The sequence below is a fragment of the Vanacampus margaritifer genome, chromosome 15, assembly GCF_051991255.1.
Source record: "Vanacampus margaritifer isolate UIUO_Vmar chromosome 15, RoL_Vmar_1.0, whole genome shotgun sequence".
Taxonomy (NCBI): Eukaryota; Metazoa; Chordata; class Actinopteri; order Syngnathiformes; family Syngnathidae; genus Vanacampus; species Vanacampus margaritifer.
The window spans coordinates 16,470,396-16,486,913 of NC_135446.1; the positions used below are offsets into that span (position 1 = coordinate 16,470,396).

The 16,518-nt window shown below is 42.2% G+C and overlaps 1 protein-coding gene across 3 annotated transcripts in view; it reads right to left on the minus strand.

Annotated features, from left to right (window-relative positions):
- LOC144034866 (protein phosphatase 3 catalytic subunit alpha) overlaps window positions 1-16,518 on the minus strand; it is a 48,234-nt gene that overhangs the window by 17,124 nt on the left and 14,592 nt on the right. For all 3 annotated transcript variants that reach the window (XM_077543970.1, XM_077543969.1, XM_077543971.1), the window contains exons 2-8: window positions 10,285-10,485; window positions 5,592-5,716; window positions 4,196-4,307; window positions 3,930-4,075; window positions 2,711-2,850; window positions 870-947; window positions 27-121 (exon numbers count right to left, since the gene is read on the minus strand). In XM_077543970.1, the coding sequence (XP_077400096.1) occupies window positions 27-121; window positions 870-947; window positions 2,711-2,850; window positions 3,930-4,075; window positions 4,196-4,307; window positions 5,592-5,716; window positions 10,285-10,485 (897 nt within the window). The remainder of the gene's footprint in view (window positions 1-26; window positions 122-869; window positions 948-2,710; window positions 2,851-3,929; window positions 4,076-4,195; window positions 4,308-5,591; window positions 5,717-10,284; window positions 10,486-16,518) is intronic.

A 16,518-nucleotide genomic window follows, 5' to 3' on the forward strand; every position in this document is an offset into this window, starting at 1 on the left:
TCTTATGTTCTAAAACATCTGCCTACCTTTGTTGTTGTAGACATCAAGGTAGTTGGGTGCAGAGAAGATGGTGATAAGGGACGGGAAGCCAGTGGTCTGACTCTTTCTGTACATGCGATATCTGGTGAGGAAAGAAGAACGTGAGGTTGAGTTGACTCGGAATCAAATTGGCCGCTCGCCGCTTCCCCTTCGGGATATGCGGTCTCTTGTTTTTACGGTGACGGTGGCCTGTTTGTCTAGTAAGGTGATGCATAAGGCAAGGGGGGACCTGATGTCACCCCAGGAGATCAAATCCCTGTCCTCACCACAAGCAAACACAAGTGTGGCTCCCTTGCAACTTTCAAGGAGTGTGTGCTGACTGGGCATGGTGCAATGTTTTCTTTAGCTGCGGATGATTTATGCACTCTATCACACCCTTGCAGCAAGTTTATTTTCTTTTTCTTTTTTCCAGATGCAGCGCTTTCAAAGCAAATGCGACTGAACGGTGGGTATGCCCCCCCGGGGCAGCAGCCTCATGTGGCGAGTTGTCCCACGTGACCCATGCTATAGGCGTGAAATGATAAACAAGTGCGCTCGGAGAACGCAGGCCATTTAAAAAAATGACTGAGTGGGTCAAAAGCTTCAATCTTGGATCTTGGACATATCAATAAATGTCACCAAGAAGAAAAAAAAAAAAGAATCCTCCCACCACCGTGAACTTGCTCCACCTCAGTAATCACGATAAAATGTCGTACCGCTTCGCTTCGAGAAAATCTACACGAGGCGCTCTCCTCATTTCGGCCTCGCTCCACACGTTGACTGCATTTTGTTGTCAAACATCACCAAGCAAAGCTGCCATCACATGATGAGGGAAGACGCCCACAACTCACCCAGCATCCTGCGCTTCATGGGCCCGGATGATAGATAATAAATTATTGTGATGTAGGAAGTCACAAACGGCAGGGTAGCTGCAGCAGAGAAAGAGAGAGAGAGAAAAGAAACAAATTCAGTTTATTCTCATATCAAGAAAAGCCAGAATGAGGCACAGCATAGGAAATACAAAACACTGGATAGTAAAAATATAAAGCACAACCAGAGGGGCCACTTTCAAATAGTGACTTTTATTTTAAATGGAAGCTTAAATGTCAAGTGTGACACATGAGTCACAGTTTGGTGAAGTGAGAGAGGGGGAAAAAAAACATTGGCTGGCAGTGTTAAGAGTGTGTTTTATGCTTGCGCTGATGTAGTCAAGAGAGGAGAGAGCTAAAACCTTGATTTAACTTCTCAAATGATAACTATCTGGAATATTTTGCCACATAATGAGTGGATTATTTATCTCAAAATGGAGCAGCCGAAAATGCTGACATCCGTTAAACCTATTTGAGGTGTGAATGACAAAATACTGCATTGCTCAGATCACTTCACGTTTTTAACATTGTTGGAGATACTAAACCGCACCAGTTCCCTATGCGCAGTCACCGAACCCTTCTTTATTGAAAAATAAAATACGATTTTTTTTTTTTCAAATTCAAGACATGGGTATAGGGTTTACTGGTGAATAAAATGAACAGAAATCGAATTTGGCAACCGTTGTGTTCTTATATTCCCCAACTTCATCAACTTTATGGAAGTGTTCCTAAATAGTTTTGCTAGATAGCTAGTTAGCTAAAAAAAAGTACAAGTATTGATTCCTGAACACCATTACTTCGGTAAAAGTAAAAACAAACAAACAAAAAAGACAGTAAGGAGTCGGAAGTGTAGTGTGAAAACTAACAAAAATGACACCTTCACCATCAATAGAAGTGGCATTTTACTTACTTCAGCCAACTGATACAGCGATACGGAGAGACTGGAGTTAAAGAAAAGAATACAAGTGGACCTCAATTGAAGAAGAAAAAAGCATTGTTCATTCATGAATCATGAATCGGGCAAACGTGCAAAAATGACTAAAGCAGTGAACAGTTGGGCATTTTAAAGTTAATAAAAAAATTACCCATAAAAGCTAATAGCACATTTTCAGTTCGTCCCTAAATTGAGTGTACCATTGCCACCGTTGACCATAAACGCGGCATGACATCACCAAAATGGGACTTGGAAAGGCTATCCGCAATATTAGCTCGCTGCAGAAGAAAATGCATGCTTAGCCACTGGAGGCATTTCTGACTGCTTGTGCTGGCTCACCGCAGGCACGCCACAGCCAAGGAAGCATCACTCAGGCCGTAATGAACGGCGGGGACTGCTGAACGCATTAAGAGGGAGGGCTGCGCCTCGTGGCGACGTGCCAGCTCATTACATTCTGTGGCGGCCCCAGCCCGGCCTGCTCCTTGCATTTCCTCTGTTTGTTCAGTTACTTAACTCTATTGAAGCTAATGTGGGCTACATAAATCTTGCCTTACAGTCTCGCGAGCGTCTGTCTGCGACAGCCGACTTTACAGGATCAACAATATGAGGACGCAAGAGATGACAATTTGGCAAGAAGGGTATGTATGAGATGGAGGATGGATGATGTATTTTTTTAATATTTTGCTTTTATTACCTTTATGTAGGCTATTTGATCTGGGTGAAATAAGGTAAAGCGTGACACATGATTAGGATAGCATTAAGCTAGCAGACTTTCCTTAGACAAAATGTAATGGTTTGATTGAACATTTTGTTTTATGCGTCAGCAAGATGTCGCCAAAGCAACAACGTGTCTATGACACTGCATAAATAACCAGCTAGCAATACTGACCTGTAGAAGTAGGAGCAGCCCCGCACTGTGTTATGTGTGAAATGCTCCTGGCTCTTCTCGTTCCCAAAGTCCTCCAGGGGGTCGGACCACAGCAGATCACACATAGGTCCGTACGCTGGAGGCTCTTTGAATCTATCTAGCTGCGGATGGAGACAGTGGACGTCAGCAAATTTGGACATTCGTCATTTAAAGAGCCTGTAACTTGAATTTAGATTTGTTTGTTGTTTGTTAGCTAGCTAGCAACTTGATTTTTCCTGACTTTGAAGCCTCATTTTAAATACTTGCCGATTTTTTTTTTAACCATTCAAATTTGGCAGGGTTGGTGACATTTTTATTTTCACTTACCAGAGACTTTAAAACTGCAGTCGGGAATAATACGTAGCTTTATTTTGAAGTCATTTTAATGTGAAAGGGCATGTTGAGGTGTCCCGGCTTGTCCACTAATTCTACACAAATCTATATTCACCATAACTGCAATAGGAACACACCTACTAATTCCAAGCGTCTAAATTATGGACATGATTAACTCATTCAGTGCCATTGACGGTTATAGATGTCAAATATTCATTTTAACTATTTCTATTAGTTTAACATTTTTTTCCACTTTTGTTACCAAGAGTATGAAAACCTATAATTTTTTATACATTTAGAACAGATATAAAATTTGTGATTTCAATAAATAACTCACGATTAATCATACATTTTATATCTGTTCTAAATGTACAATAAAAAACATTTCTAGGTTTTCATACTCTTGTTAACAAAAGTGGGGAAAAAAATGTTAAACTAATAGAAATAGTTCAAATGAATTTTTGACGTCAATAGCCATCAAAGGCAGTGAATGAGTTAAATAAGATACAATCGCTACATATTGTTGCTTTAAGTTGTTACGTGTTGCTTTGAGCGAATGAGAGGTCCTTCACAAACAAAAGATTGCAGATTACAGCTTGGGTCACATGATGGACACTTGAATATGGTAGAATCTATGACGCATGCTCACTGATTAGACACCCACATCCCATTTGGAATTATTGAATTAGCCTGAGCACGGCATCCAGGTCTTCAAGATGTTTTAATTAGTGCAAAGATTCACTGTGCCTGAGCAGCATATGAGAGCCTTCTTCCCCTAAAGTATGTTTACCACCAAGGTCCACCCACTATTAAAACACACACAGGCAAGAAAAACAAAACAAAACAAAGTCTCACATCGGCCACATACTTTCCTGATGTCGTCAAGATTCGTGATTTCTGGAGAAAGTCCTCCATGTACACAGAGAAACTGCTGGTTCATAAGTGCAGCCAAGGGAAGGCAGTCGAAGGCGTCCATACACGCGTCATACACCCTCTCTGAATACTTAATTCTACCTGGAATATAGATGGGGGCGTGGAGTGGGGGAAAAAAACACACGCCAAGTCAAACAAGCCTGCAGCAAAACGGGACAACAATCATTGTCACAATTAGGAATAAAAAAAAGGGCAACTTACATTCCTGCTTAAATGTGAAATACTCTGTTAAATGTCTACATTCGTGGTTCCCACGCAGCAAAAAAAGGGTTTTGGGGTAGAGGATCTTTAAGGCCCACAAGTACAGCACACACTGTGGACGGACAACAACAACATGCCGTTAAAGACACAAAGCATCGTGGTCTGTTCACCATGAAACATTCACAATACATGTTGCGGTTTGTGGTTGGAAACTTGCTTCCGCGGACGACCGACATATTTTATTAATCAAATCCTAATATGGAAGCAGGAGTCCTATTGAATGCTTGCATTCTAACCCCAGCAGTTTATAAAAAAAAATACACTGTGATACTTGCTATTTAGCCTACATTTATGAAAGAAAAAAAGCCCAGGAGCATACAGCCACTTTTTATTAATTTCACACTATCAGAAGCACTGACCTACATTTACAACCTAAATTAAAAATGTTGTTCCATTTAATTGTTTTAATTTATTCCCAACACCCTATTCTCTTTATTTGGTTGTGTTTCTCCTGATGGTACCAGTTCCATCCAGAATGTGGCTGGTAGATCCCCCCCCAATAATATTTAATGTACATGGCACAGTTGAGTGCTGTCATACTGCGTTTTGGTGTACAGACGCTCCCCTACTTACGAACATTCGAGTTGCGAACAACGGTACATACGAACATTTCTGCGCGTACAGTATGTCGAAAAATGTTCGGAAAGAAATGCTGTAAGTTAGATTTTGTATTGCGCGTAGTGCTTCTTTCCGCCGCTAATACCGACGATTGGCGCTGTGAGAGCTCATTGGAGGCTGAGCAACGTGGCGAGGAGGAGGAGGAAGAAAACGCCGGTCCCCATGAAGCAGGAAATAACTTTTGAAGCCGATTCCAGCGACGACGAAGAATCTCTCATGATATAAAATCCTCCTCCTCCATCATCTCCTTAAGCATCGAGTACATCTTCCAAAAGTAAGTTAAACTTCATTTTATTTATCTTATTACGTACATGTACATACTGTGTGTGTGTGTCTCGCTCTCTCTCTCTCTAACATACGTAGTACAGTACAGTACTGTACGTATTCTCTCCATTTTATTAAGTTTTTTTCAGTACAAACCAATGCAGGTTACTTGTACAAGCCTTAAACATACTTATATAAACCTTCAATATACTTATATAGGCTTTAAACATAAATTATAATACAAAATATAGCACTGAAGCAACTTACGAACAAATTCCCCTTACGAACGATCGTCCGGAACGTAACTCGTTCGTAAGGTGGGGAGCGTCTGTACTATTGATGGCTTCTATAATTGCAATGTGATATTACGATTCGATGAAGTCAGGTAAACCTCAACTGAAGGCCCTGGTATCAACGATAAAGCACAAAAAAAAAAAATCCCCACAGCACTCACTTCAATACTGAAATAACCTCTGTCAACGTAGTCCCCCAGGAAAAGGTAGCGCGTGGATGCCGGTGAGCCTCCCACTTCGAAGAGCTTCATCAGGTCAAAGAACTGCCCGTGGATGTCGCCACACACTGAAAGTTGAACACACATAGTGTATACACGAGGAAGACGGCACATAAAAGCCAACACAACACTGGGAGAAGCCATTTGCTGATTTCCATATTTCCAATCATGAGTGCCGCAGTGCAAGCTACAGGAGAATAATGGAGGCATTGTTTCACATTTTGGACCAACTGTTAACTGGTGCTTAATATTCCAACATTTCAAAACAGTGTGTACAGTGAAATCTACTAAGACTCTAACTTTGGTTAATATCCAGTAGAATGTTCTTATGTATTGTATATGTTCGATTATTCTATGGACTTTGTGAAGCATTTTGAACATTCCTCCCTGTGAAAAGTAAGCATGTGTCTCTCTCGGCCTACTGGAGACCTTGAAGCCATTCAACAGCCTCGCCAGATTTAATCTGAGCACACCAGGCCTTGCCAAACACACTGAAAGTCCATTGGCGGAAAGCGCTGGAAAACATGTCATCGCCTTCACAGACAGATACTCGCTTGGAGAAATCCATCCCGATGGTGCCGAGAGTCTTTTTACCCCCACTTGAATTCCTCGGAATACTTCATCTAGCGCGATTAATCCCAGTGGGCTCCCCTTTGGATTTCTCCGATGCAGCAATTTAACATCGCGCCAAACACGTTGAAATACCTTCTGGTTGGCGAATTGGGACCAACGCCACGAGACGGCAACCGCAAATCATTCAATGCGTATTAGTTTCCTGTAACCTTTGTGACCTCACACTCCATTACTCCCCGGAGAGGAGGTGAAAGGGGTGTCAAAGGCAGGCCTGTGATTTGCGTCAGCTGCCTTTGCTCGTGAGCAGCTCAGATTCAAGCTTCGCGGGTAACTTTCCGTGGAATCTGTAGATTCTTGACTGTTACATTTCACCTGAATAAAACCAAAGCGTATATCCAGTCCTGTATATCCGATCAACAATTGTGTAGAAGAGCAATTAGTAGCCTCAAAATTGGATTTCCGCATCCAAAGTCTACTTAACTGGCAAACAAAAACGTTGGAGCAATAGGTTAATTAAGCGACTAACAACGGGCCGGGTACAGTGAAATGTATTTGCATAGCATTCTGGCTTTTAGTGGCTTTACGAGGCGCATCTACAAATAAAAGGAAAAGGAAACCAATTAGAGTGAGCTGTACGACGGCGTTGAAGAGCAATTAAGTCCTGTTATGAGTCTCACGAGACGGCCGAGAGAATCAACTCTCCTAGAGTGTATTGCAAACCTCCTTGTTACTATTTATCTTTCATTATACCCACACTGTGACACATTTTGAACTTACACCCCAAAAAAAAAAGAAGAAAAACAAACACAAAAATGGAGCCAATTTGTGTCAGATCTCTAAAAATGTCCTCACTCCCTTCTGCAGTCAAGCCAGCACTACGACAATGGCGTCGCGCCGGACTATTTTAGATCGCTTGTTAAGTTCCTGATGGCGCAAAAATGGCTTCAGTGAAACAAATTCAAGCTCAAAAGCAGTTGAGTGCAACCTGCTACTTTTACCGAGGGGCTGGTTACTGTCGCTATGGCGTCAACAGGAAGCGTCACTTCTTCATTTGCGACTGGGCTTGTGAAAGGAGCGGAAACCTTTTACAGGAATCAATAAATGCTCACTCCACGATGTGCATTTAAGACAAGTGAGCTTCTCGATAGTACCGAGGTGCGAGAATAATACCGGAGCATTGACGGGCAAGGAGCCACGATGTACACACACAATGCAGCACAACAAATCAGGGAAGCAATAAAGAATTTCTATTCAGACAAACCACAAGAATTTCCAGGCAGGTGATTCATCTTGGTTCATGTTGTGAAGGATGCTTATTGCTATGGAAACGCCTGAGTAATTGAGTCTTTTGTCATTGAGAAAGAAGTAATCTAAGGGTGGACGAGTGGAGGATGCAATAGTGGCACACTCTTGTGCTTTATCCTTGCAGAGAAACAATCTGTCCGTCACTCGGCTTCAGTCCACCTACAGACGTGCGCCGCCCCCTCCACGTCGCTGCAAACGCGAGGCGAGAAGCGAGCCCACATAAGAAGAACAGGTGGGAGTAAATTAACCGGAGCGAGAAACAATTCGTTCTGACCAGAGCCTGCTTGTTGCGCTAAAAGCGAGCTCCCCGAGAAGCGGCACATCAGCAGGCTGCAGCTACTGTGAGTGGGCGGGCGGGCGGGCATTACACAACGTAGCTTCAGAACCTACACAGGCCACTCCAAGGCCGGCCGGGCTCATTGAGCGGCAGAAGACTGGGCCGTACCCAGGCGCCATCACAACAACAACTGGGTCTTTTATCATGGTGCGCTCCCTCGCTCATATACTGCAAGGTGTGCACTTAAGAGAGCAAAGGTGTACAGTAAATGGCGAGCGATATAAGCCAGACCCACTACTAATTTTCTAGTTTAGAAAACAGTGTTTTAGAACAGCCGTAATATTATGGAAACAAATATTTTTCCATACTCTATTTTTCATATTACATACCTTTTAATACTTGGAAATTGATCAAATTTACTTCAATACTACCATATTTTCCATACTTGCAAGACAATGAGGCGCTCTAAAGCGGACATGTCAGCCCGAAGCCCCAGTCCACTCACTGGCTGTCACCTCACGACACGTCAGACTTAAAAAAAAAAAAAAAAAAAAAAGAAGAAATAAATATTCTGCCTTACTCTGTGTGACCTGCACTCATGGCCAACAATGAGGCATTTTAAAGCGGCCACACCAGCAAACCATCAGTCAATGGAAATAGATGTGTTCCAATTAGAAATATGTGATTAGTGTGGCTTTACTGTCCTGGGGGAAAAAAGAACTTCCCCCACTCTTCCATCTTCTCTCTGTGACGTGCAAACCAGGGTTATTATAGTTGTGGAATTTTTCCTTTTATTTCGTTTTGGTTTTTAAATTTAGGTCGTTTTAATTAGTTTTCAAGGTGGTTCTGTTAGTTTTTATTAGTTTTAGTTATTTCATAAATGCTTAATTTTAGTTTAGTTTTAGTTAGTTTCAGTATTAGTTTTAGTTTTATTTATCTTTTAATGTGTATTACTTTGCGCACTATTTAAAAAACGCCATGAGAGCAACGTCATCAGAAGGTGCTTTTCTTTTGGCTGCTGCTGGATTCAAATGTCCTTATTCCGGTTAATATCAAAAAATAAATCATCCCCAAAGGCTCATTCATTAAATTGACTACCAAAGACTAAAACGAAGGACATTTTTGCTATAATTATAGTTAGTTTTAGTTAGTTTTGTAAACATAAAATGTAGTTTCAGTTTTCGTTTTTTGAAAAGCACCTCCGTTTTTATTTTATTTCGTTATCAAAATTGTTTTTTTGAATTTTAGTTCGTTTTCGTTAACTGAAATAACCTCGGTGCAGACTCATGGCCGACAACAATCAGTGGATAAAAATAGATGTGTTCCAATTAGAAATCCGTGAGTAGTGGGGCATTACTGTACTGTCTGTAAACAAACATGCAGCCTGGTGATGTGGCTCTACAAGCGTTACTGACAGGCAATACTTTGTGTGTGTGTGTGTGACTTGTACTCTAATTGTCAAAGAAAAAACCTCCATCGACCATCTGGCGTGACCAGGAAGTACAAGTGTGAGCGCGACAAGCACAAGAGGAGCGAGAGTGGCTACGTGTCGTGCTTAATATTTACATACTAATTCACAGGCCTTGTGTCATGTGGGAATTGGGTTGTGTTCACGGGAGGAGCTGCAAACAAATACTTCATCGCAGGTAATAATAATAAAAAAAAAGTAATGACTTTTTTTCCCCCACTTAGCACACTTTGTAACATCTCATTGCCCCAACTCAGATCTTACATAAGAAATGCTGTCACTTCTTTTTTGCCTCTGGTGCACTCTATGGTGGCACCCAAAAAGCCTCTAAGGTTCAGTAGCGGGAACCTACTCGGAATATAATGAGTCGGTGGGGGGGGGGGGGGGGGGTAAATAATGAGGGTGTGTGATGGGTTGTTGCCATAGATCCTTTGGTAGATTTGAAAAGCATCAAAGAAGCCTCATTACAAAGTCAAATAGAGGAAAGAGCACTTGACCAGGAAGAAAGGCACCAATAGCAAGCATCATGCGCATCAGTGAGCCTCCTTAAATGTGGCATTGGTTAAAAAAAAAGTGTCCATTTTTAATAAGCTTGTACAGCAGTGATTGATTGCTTAAACATTAGATAGTGCTTGTTTTTGGCTTTGGGTTTCATCTATGAAAAGTGCATTTGCTGTTAAGCAAACATGAAGACCAGAGAGCTGTCTGTTGGAGAAAAGCAAATCATTTTGACTATTAAGTGCACATTTAAAGTTGCACAGACGTTTGTATGTGTTGCTGCTCTGTGTGTGTGAAAAGTGGCAGTTGTTTGAGTGTATATAATTACCGTAACATCTATGCTAAATTACATTAACCCATCTGTGAATAGCCTGAGTATATTTTGATAACATTTTCATCAATTGTGAATTGGTCTGTAAAGTATAAACAGGGGTTCACGATGCTATAATCTGCTGTCCATATTACTTTCATGTCAAATCCAAAACATGAATGAATAATTACCACCCCCCTCTGACCTGTCACTGGGGCCTCAATGTCTAGCAGGTTCTTCTCCGAGCGCAGGATGGCGGCACCCTCCCTGATGAGCCTCAGCGCCACCGCCTCCTCCACGCGTCCCTCCTTGGTCAGGTGGGCTTTCAGCACGTCAACTTTGGGCTTGCCCTCGGCGTCAAACACCTCTTTGGCCGTCAGTCGATGGCTGGGTGGGAATGGAACGGCTGCAGGGGGGGGGGCGAAATGAGAATGTTAGACATCTCTATTTTTAAAACTGCTTGTCATGCCGTCACGAACACTTCATTATTCCATAACTAAATGTTTATTCACTGCTACTGCCGCATGCGTTTAAATGTTGAAAACTCTTCCTGTCTTAAAAATAAGACTTCACTTTGCGCAGGCTTTGCACATTGAACAGGTGTGACGCTTAAGCCAAGACTCGTGCGCTGCGGGCTATGAGTGAGCGCGTATGCTAACATCCATCCTTCCTGAAGGTGACATCAGCAGTAACCAGACCTGTACTTTGGCATCCCCTTGCTAAGTGAAACGATATTTGGTGTCCCAACTGACCCATTTTTAAATCTATGTAACAGCTGTGTGTTAAAACAGCACATTTATATAGATACAGAAACGTGATATTTCTACCGGAACAAATGAATTTCTCCAACCGTGCAGGAAATTGCTAGCTTCTATCTAGAAACTAAAGAGCTCGATCACAGTTTTTTCCCTTTTCACTTAAATCCATGACTGGCAAAATTGAATTCATTCACCACCATGTGTTTGTACTTGTCATCTGGAAACCAACCATTCACTGCCATTGACGACTATAAACGTCAAGTACGGGTAGGAGGGTCTCGCCCAATTTGCCTGTGAATATCAATTTTCTAAACCCCAGTAATGACCAATAGAACCAGATAGATTGCTAATGGTGTGTTTCTTAGTTGTTTATCTGTAAATTAATGATTACTTGGCTCATAAAAATTCCATTCTCAGTCTTGTTTTTTTTTTTTTTTTATCATTTCATAGTTTTAAATTTGAAGAGTCACATTTAGTTTCACAATAAAATGGTTTTCTATGCTTTTTGATAAGGCGGCCACACCAGAACAGCATCTTAGGGAAACAAACTTGTGTTCTACTGCAGATTACTAAAGAAAGGAAAAAGGCTGAAAAACGATTTTCTTGTGTAAAAGGAGAATCTATTCTTTATTTTGGCGTCTCAGTGTACTGTCAAAGAACAAAATATTCTGTAGGTCTTGAAAGATACACTCAAAATGTTCTACAGCGTCTTGTTTGCTCTCTGTCCTTGGCCTGCTTGAAAATGAAGGCTAAGCTTTTGAGATTTATACAAAAGGTTTGAAATTAAATTTAGCCAGCTTTGCTAAAGGACAGAGTACTTGAATGCACCTTTCCCTTTGAATTGGTGAGCTACAATCTGACTGCTTGTCAACATCATGCCTCCCCCTCAGGTATCTGGGGCAATGACAAACCAGCGTCTAATATAGAATTACACAAGGTCCTGGGTCGGCCTCCCCTCAGCACCTGTTGCGCAACTCAAGTCTGAAAGCCCAGGCCTTCTGATCTGAGAGGCCGCAGCCGCTACCGACGCTACTCTTTGACGCAATACTAGAGCATGGGATCGTCAAGTCAGAAATGGTTAACTGTTTGCTGTTTTGCCGCCACTGACACACCCAGTGCAACAATGCGCCCCTTTCAGATGTGGCCACTTTTGCTCGGATGGGAGTTCCCACAAACCTGGGAATAGTGAGCGGGCCGCCGAGGTGACATAACACTTTGTAAAAGAAGAACACTAAACCTCAGCAAGAATAACCCCAGAGAAAGACATGCTTGTTGCCCTTAACACATCCTCCTTTCATTGCCTCCAGTCGAAACAGACAGTGGAAACACTACTTTCCCTTTGCGGAATTTTCAAGCGGCCTCTATTAACGCTTACTTCTACCAAACCATTACGTGATACATCATAATGGTCGGCTGAATGTGTGCTTGTTCAAAACAAAAATGTGATCGCCAGCGTAGCGCTATAAACAAGACATCCGTCCATGTGTTTGTCCATCATTTTCACAGCTGCAAGAGCGTCGAAAAATCTGAAGCGTGACTGTCAATGCTCTATTAGTGCCTTGCTTTTATTAATTCAACCATCCGTCCCTTTGCGGGTGGAGACTGCGAGCTGCATTGCGGGCTTGAATCTGGAGTGAGAGCAGCAGTTGGAATGAACTTGCCGAGGTACATTGCCTCGGATGAAATAAAACGATGTGGACTGGTTGCCAGCGTATTGATCAGAGAGATGAAGCCAGTTACAGACTACAGATAGACAAATGGGAGAACTCATTCCAAAATGAGTCCCGGTGAAAAAGCTGACAGTGCTCGGTGCGGAGCCCCCCCGCAGGATGGGCAAGGCTCGGCTTGTCACTGTCCACCAAACAAGCCGCACCCAACAAAAGGTCCGTTCAGAATTTCAAGAATAAATGGATGAGTGGCTGTACTGTTATTAAGCATGGTCAGCACAATCTGACCTATAGCTTGTGAGAAATTGCCCAATATACTAATTAAATACACTGAGTCACATCTATTCACTGGAAAAGAAACAACTTGAGGAGCTTTTTGATAATGAAACTCTCGGTCCAAAGCCTTGAATAGGCCAACATCAAGTGCCACTTCACTCTCCCGAGATTAATTAATGTTAATTTTCTTAATTGAATAACATAACAATGAATCCCAGCTGGGTATGCTTCATTGTCCAAAAATGTATCATATTCAACATAAACATTTAAATTCAGTTTTTTTTTTTTTTTCAATGATGGGCACACTCCCATGGCCTTCTGCATTTCTGCTCAACATGCAAGTTTATCACCTCTTTTTCAATTTTATTTGATTGCACATTCCCAAAAAATAAAACTTTGTAGCGGCCAGTCAACTTTATAATGGGATGGATGTTTTAATCAAACCCTGGGCGCTGGTGGCAAAAAAGCCACTTTAGAAATTTGCGTGCAGCACTTCATGATGCATTAGTGATGGAAGGCGGCCTGAGCAAAACGCTTAGCAGAGCGAAGCTTTGTAGCTAAGTGTATTTGAGTGAGCTAATTACATCTGTGTGCCGTAAGGGAACGATGCCATGCAGCGGGGGATAGCAGCAGGTGCCTTGCACGGATGGGCTGAGGTAGTAACGGAAAAAGCCCAGAAAAGGGCTGCTGGGAGCATCAGAGGCAATAAAGACGCAAACGGGAAGTGAAGACAAGTGCCGCGAGGGAGCCGTATCAAAGATGACTACCTTTCCCAAGTCATAATACGCCCTCACCACTTTATTTGCCCTTTGCAAGCTTTAATTCATGACTGATAATCATACACCTGGGATTAAATTAGCAATCAGTGGAGCTATAACGTCACAGTCATTTATATTCAACACCCATCAATATGCTAACTGCAATAATAACATAACCAGCGGAGACTTACAGCCCGGTGGTCTTAATTTGCAAAAAGACACTGACAGTTACACAACTCGGGCGGATAAAGAGCCACATTTTTTTTCACCTGGATGCAGACTATTGTGGAAGACGTCAAGTGAGGGATTAGCACTTGGTACTGATGCCTGCTGACGTATGGTAACCGGACGGGCGCCAGATGACGCGTGGATGCTGTGAAATAGAAATGCTCGATTTGATACCACCTTTTTTTTCCTAGACCAATACCAGTGAGAGTATTTGTTGTGCCACACTTTTTACTACAACCCTGTGCTCTTCCAATGCAGCCATTGGCTTGGAATGGACAGGCCGTAGGGGAGTTTTTACGAAATTCCCGATGGCCAACACACCTGTATGTGCGTTTGCGTTACTAGTTGTTGAATGTGTGTCATATTTAACTGTCACGTATGTTTGACTTTTGTTCCGCTATGTTTTTATTGTTAATAAGACTCATATCTGTACTAGCTGATATGTATTGGTCCATACATTAAAGGATAATCATTGCACTCATGAAAACCTTTATCTTGTCAGATTATTTAAAATTACAGAAATTACGTTAAATCACTATTAAAGCTGCAAAACTGTAAATTTGTCGGATGATGAAATAATGTTTGTTTTGCATCCAAGCAGATCCGATTCCTCAGAAAAATTTAGCGCTACACATAACATTGTTATGTTTGAGGCTTTTCAGGGATGTGTTGGCGAGGTGGCAAAAAAACAATAGTCGCTGCCTTCAAATAATTTTTTTTTTCAACGGGGCTAAATGAGGGAGAATCTGATTATGCTCCATGTCAAACTAGAAAACAAGCACCTAAATGTCAAATTTGAAAACAACTTTACTGATGCCCAACCACCAATAGATTACATCATTGCCCCATTCTATAAGAAATAAACACAGTTTGAGAGTCCATGGAAGTAATGGCTGCGTTTTGTGCAACCTACATTTTTCTACTGTCGATTATAAAAGAACGAGACAAGGCAGAAAGGCGAGAGTCTATGCTAGCATTTGTCAGATTTATAATTATTGAACATAATATCGTGTGGGTATTGGAAATATTGAAATGTTCTAAAAATGGATGACAGTGAATGTGTTAAAGAAGGCATACGCAAACGTGCTAATGATCAGGAATCTCTTCCTCCATTTGAACTACGAAAAACCCTGTCTTTATGTCAATTATGCAATTTTCTGTGTAACGCGGTTACAAATTGAAGAGCCTTTCACTTCATTAGAATAACCTGGAGTCAATGTCATAATCAATAACGTTCATTCGCGCCTATTAGTGTGCTGCTAACAGTTCTTGACCATTGCAGCTAACATGCAAGCGCTTTCTGCAGCATCAACAAGCAGGTGAGGAGATATTAGATGAAAGTGAGTAAAGCGTGTTGCCAGGGAAACAGCCCCGTGGAGTCAAAATCTTAATCTTTTATCCATCAAAGCTTATTATGTGACGTACGAAAGAGATCCAAGGCTGAAAAAAAAATGGGAGCAGCAAATGTATGCCACACATTCTCTAATGTTAAATAACAAACAAAAATTGTATTTCCTGGTTAAGATCAAGGCACTGATAATTTGCACATGTGAGTGTCACTGGCTAAAATGAACTCATTTACATCATTGATTTGAAAAGCCCCAAAATGAATGTTTTATGCGTAGGTTTTGCTTTTCTTAAAAATTAAAAATAAAAGACTTCTGTTGTTCCCATCAATGACGGCTATCTAATCGGCTGCTGGTTATTAAGATGGACAAGTGGACAAGTGAACGTGAGCGCCAAGCCCGGCGTCCATTGTGGCACAGCTGTCAGGCCCATCAAGCGCTGACAGAAGCCGTCAGTGCTTTTGAGACCCGTGTGACATGTGAGGGCGAGCGGCGACTGTTAATCCTGCTGTTTGCGCAACAGATTTAACTGCAGCGAGTGCACAGTGGCGGATTGATCAAAAATCCCCTCCATCAATTAGTGCAGCAAGGGGCAGCGGCGTGGGAGGCGCCATGGCTGTTGAGTTGAGTATGTATGCAAAGTAAGGAGGGATGACAGGAAGTAGGTGGAGGATGATGGGGGAGGGTTGGCTGGGGGTGGAGCTGGATGGTCACTGTGTGAGGGAAGTCCCTGCAGTGGATTCCTGCTAGAGATTGGGTGCATGCGGCGTGCCATCATAGTGGCAGCGGATCAATGACACAGTTAGAGGCCGCCAGGGACCCCTGTCACAACTGCCATATACGACAGCAGTGACGCTGGGGTGGAGGGCGCAAGCCTGAGAGCTCAGTCAATGAACTGAAGTGCAGAAAAGGGAACAGAAAGAAAGATCATACGGCACCATGTCCCCCAGCTATGTTGCGGTTCATCATTTGCGCCAGACTTTAAAGCGACATGGGTTCTGGGTTCAAAAATGTCCTGCTTCAGTGTCCGAGAATCATGGGAAAGGTAGTCAGTCAGACCGAACGCGGGCTGAGCGTTTGTGGCAGCACGTATCCAATGTTACAATGTGGGAAAAACGGGACCGAAAATAAAAAGGTTAGATAATGATGAGTGCATTGACTTGTTTAGTGCTGTTGAACGGTCAACCAAGATAGCATTTAGTATTAGCTAAAGTAGTAACATAATTTACCAGTCACCAAATTGACTCCCGATTAAATTTGTTATGAATAGTTCCTGGTGAGACTATATTGCAAACTTGATTTCTGCTCAGCTATTTTGAAATGATGACTTTTAAAACCACTGCACACCTTGAAAGCGGTAACTGGCCCATTCAGTGTACGGAGGAAAATCCCCTGCCATCCCATCC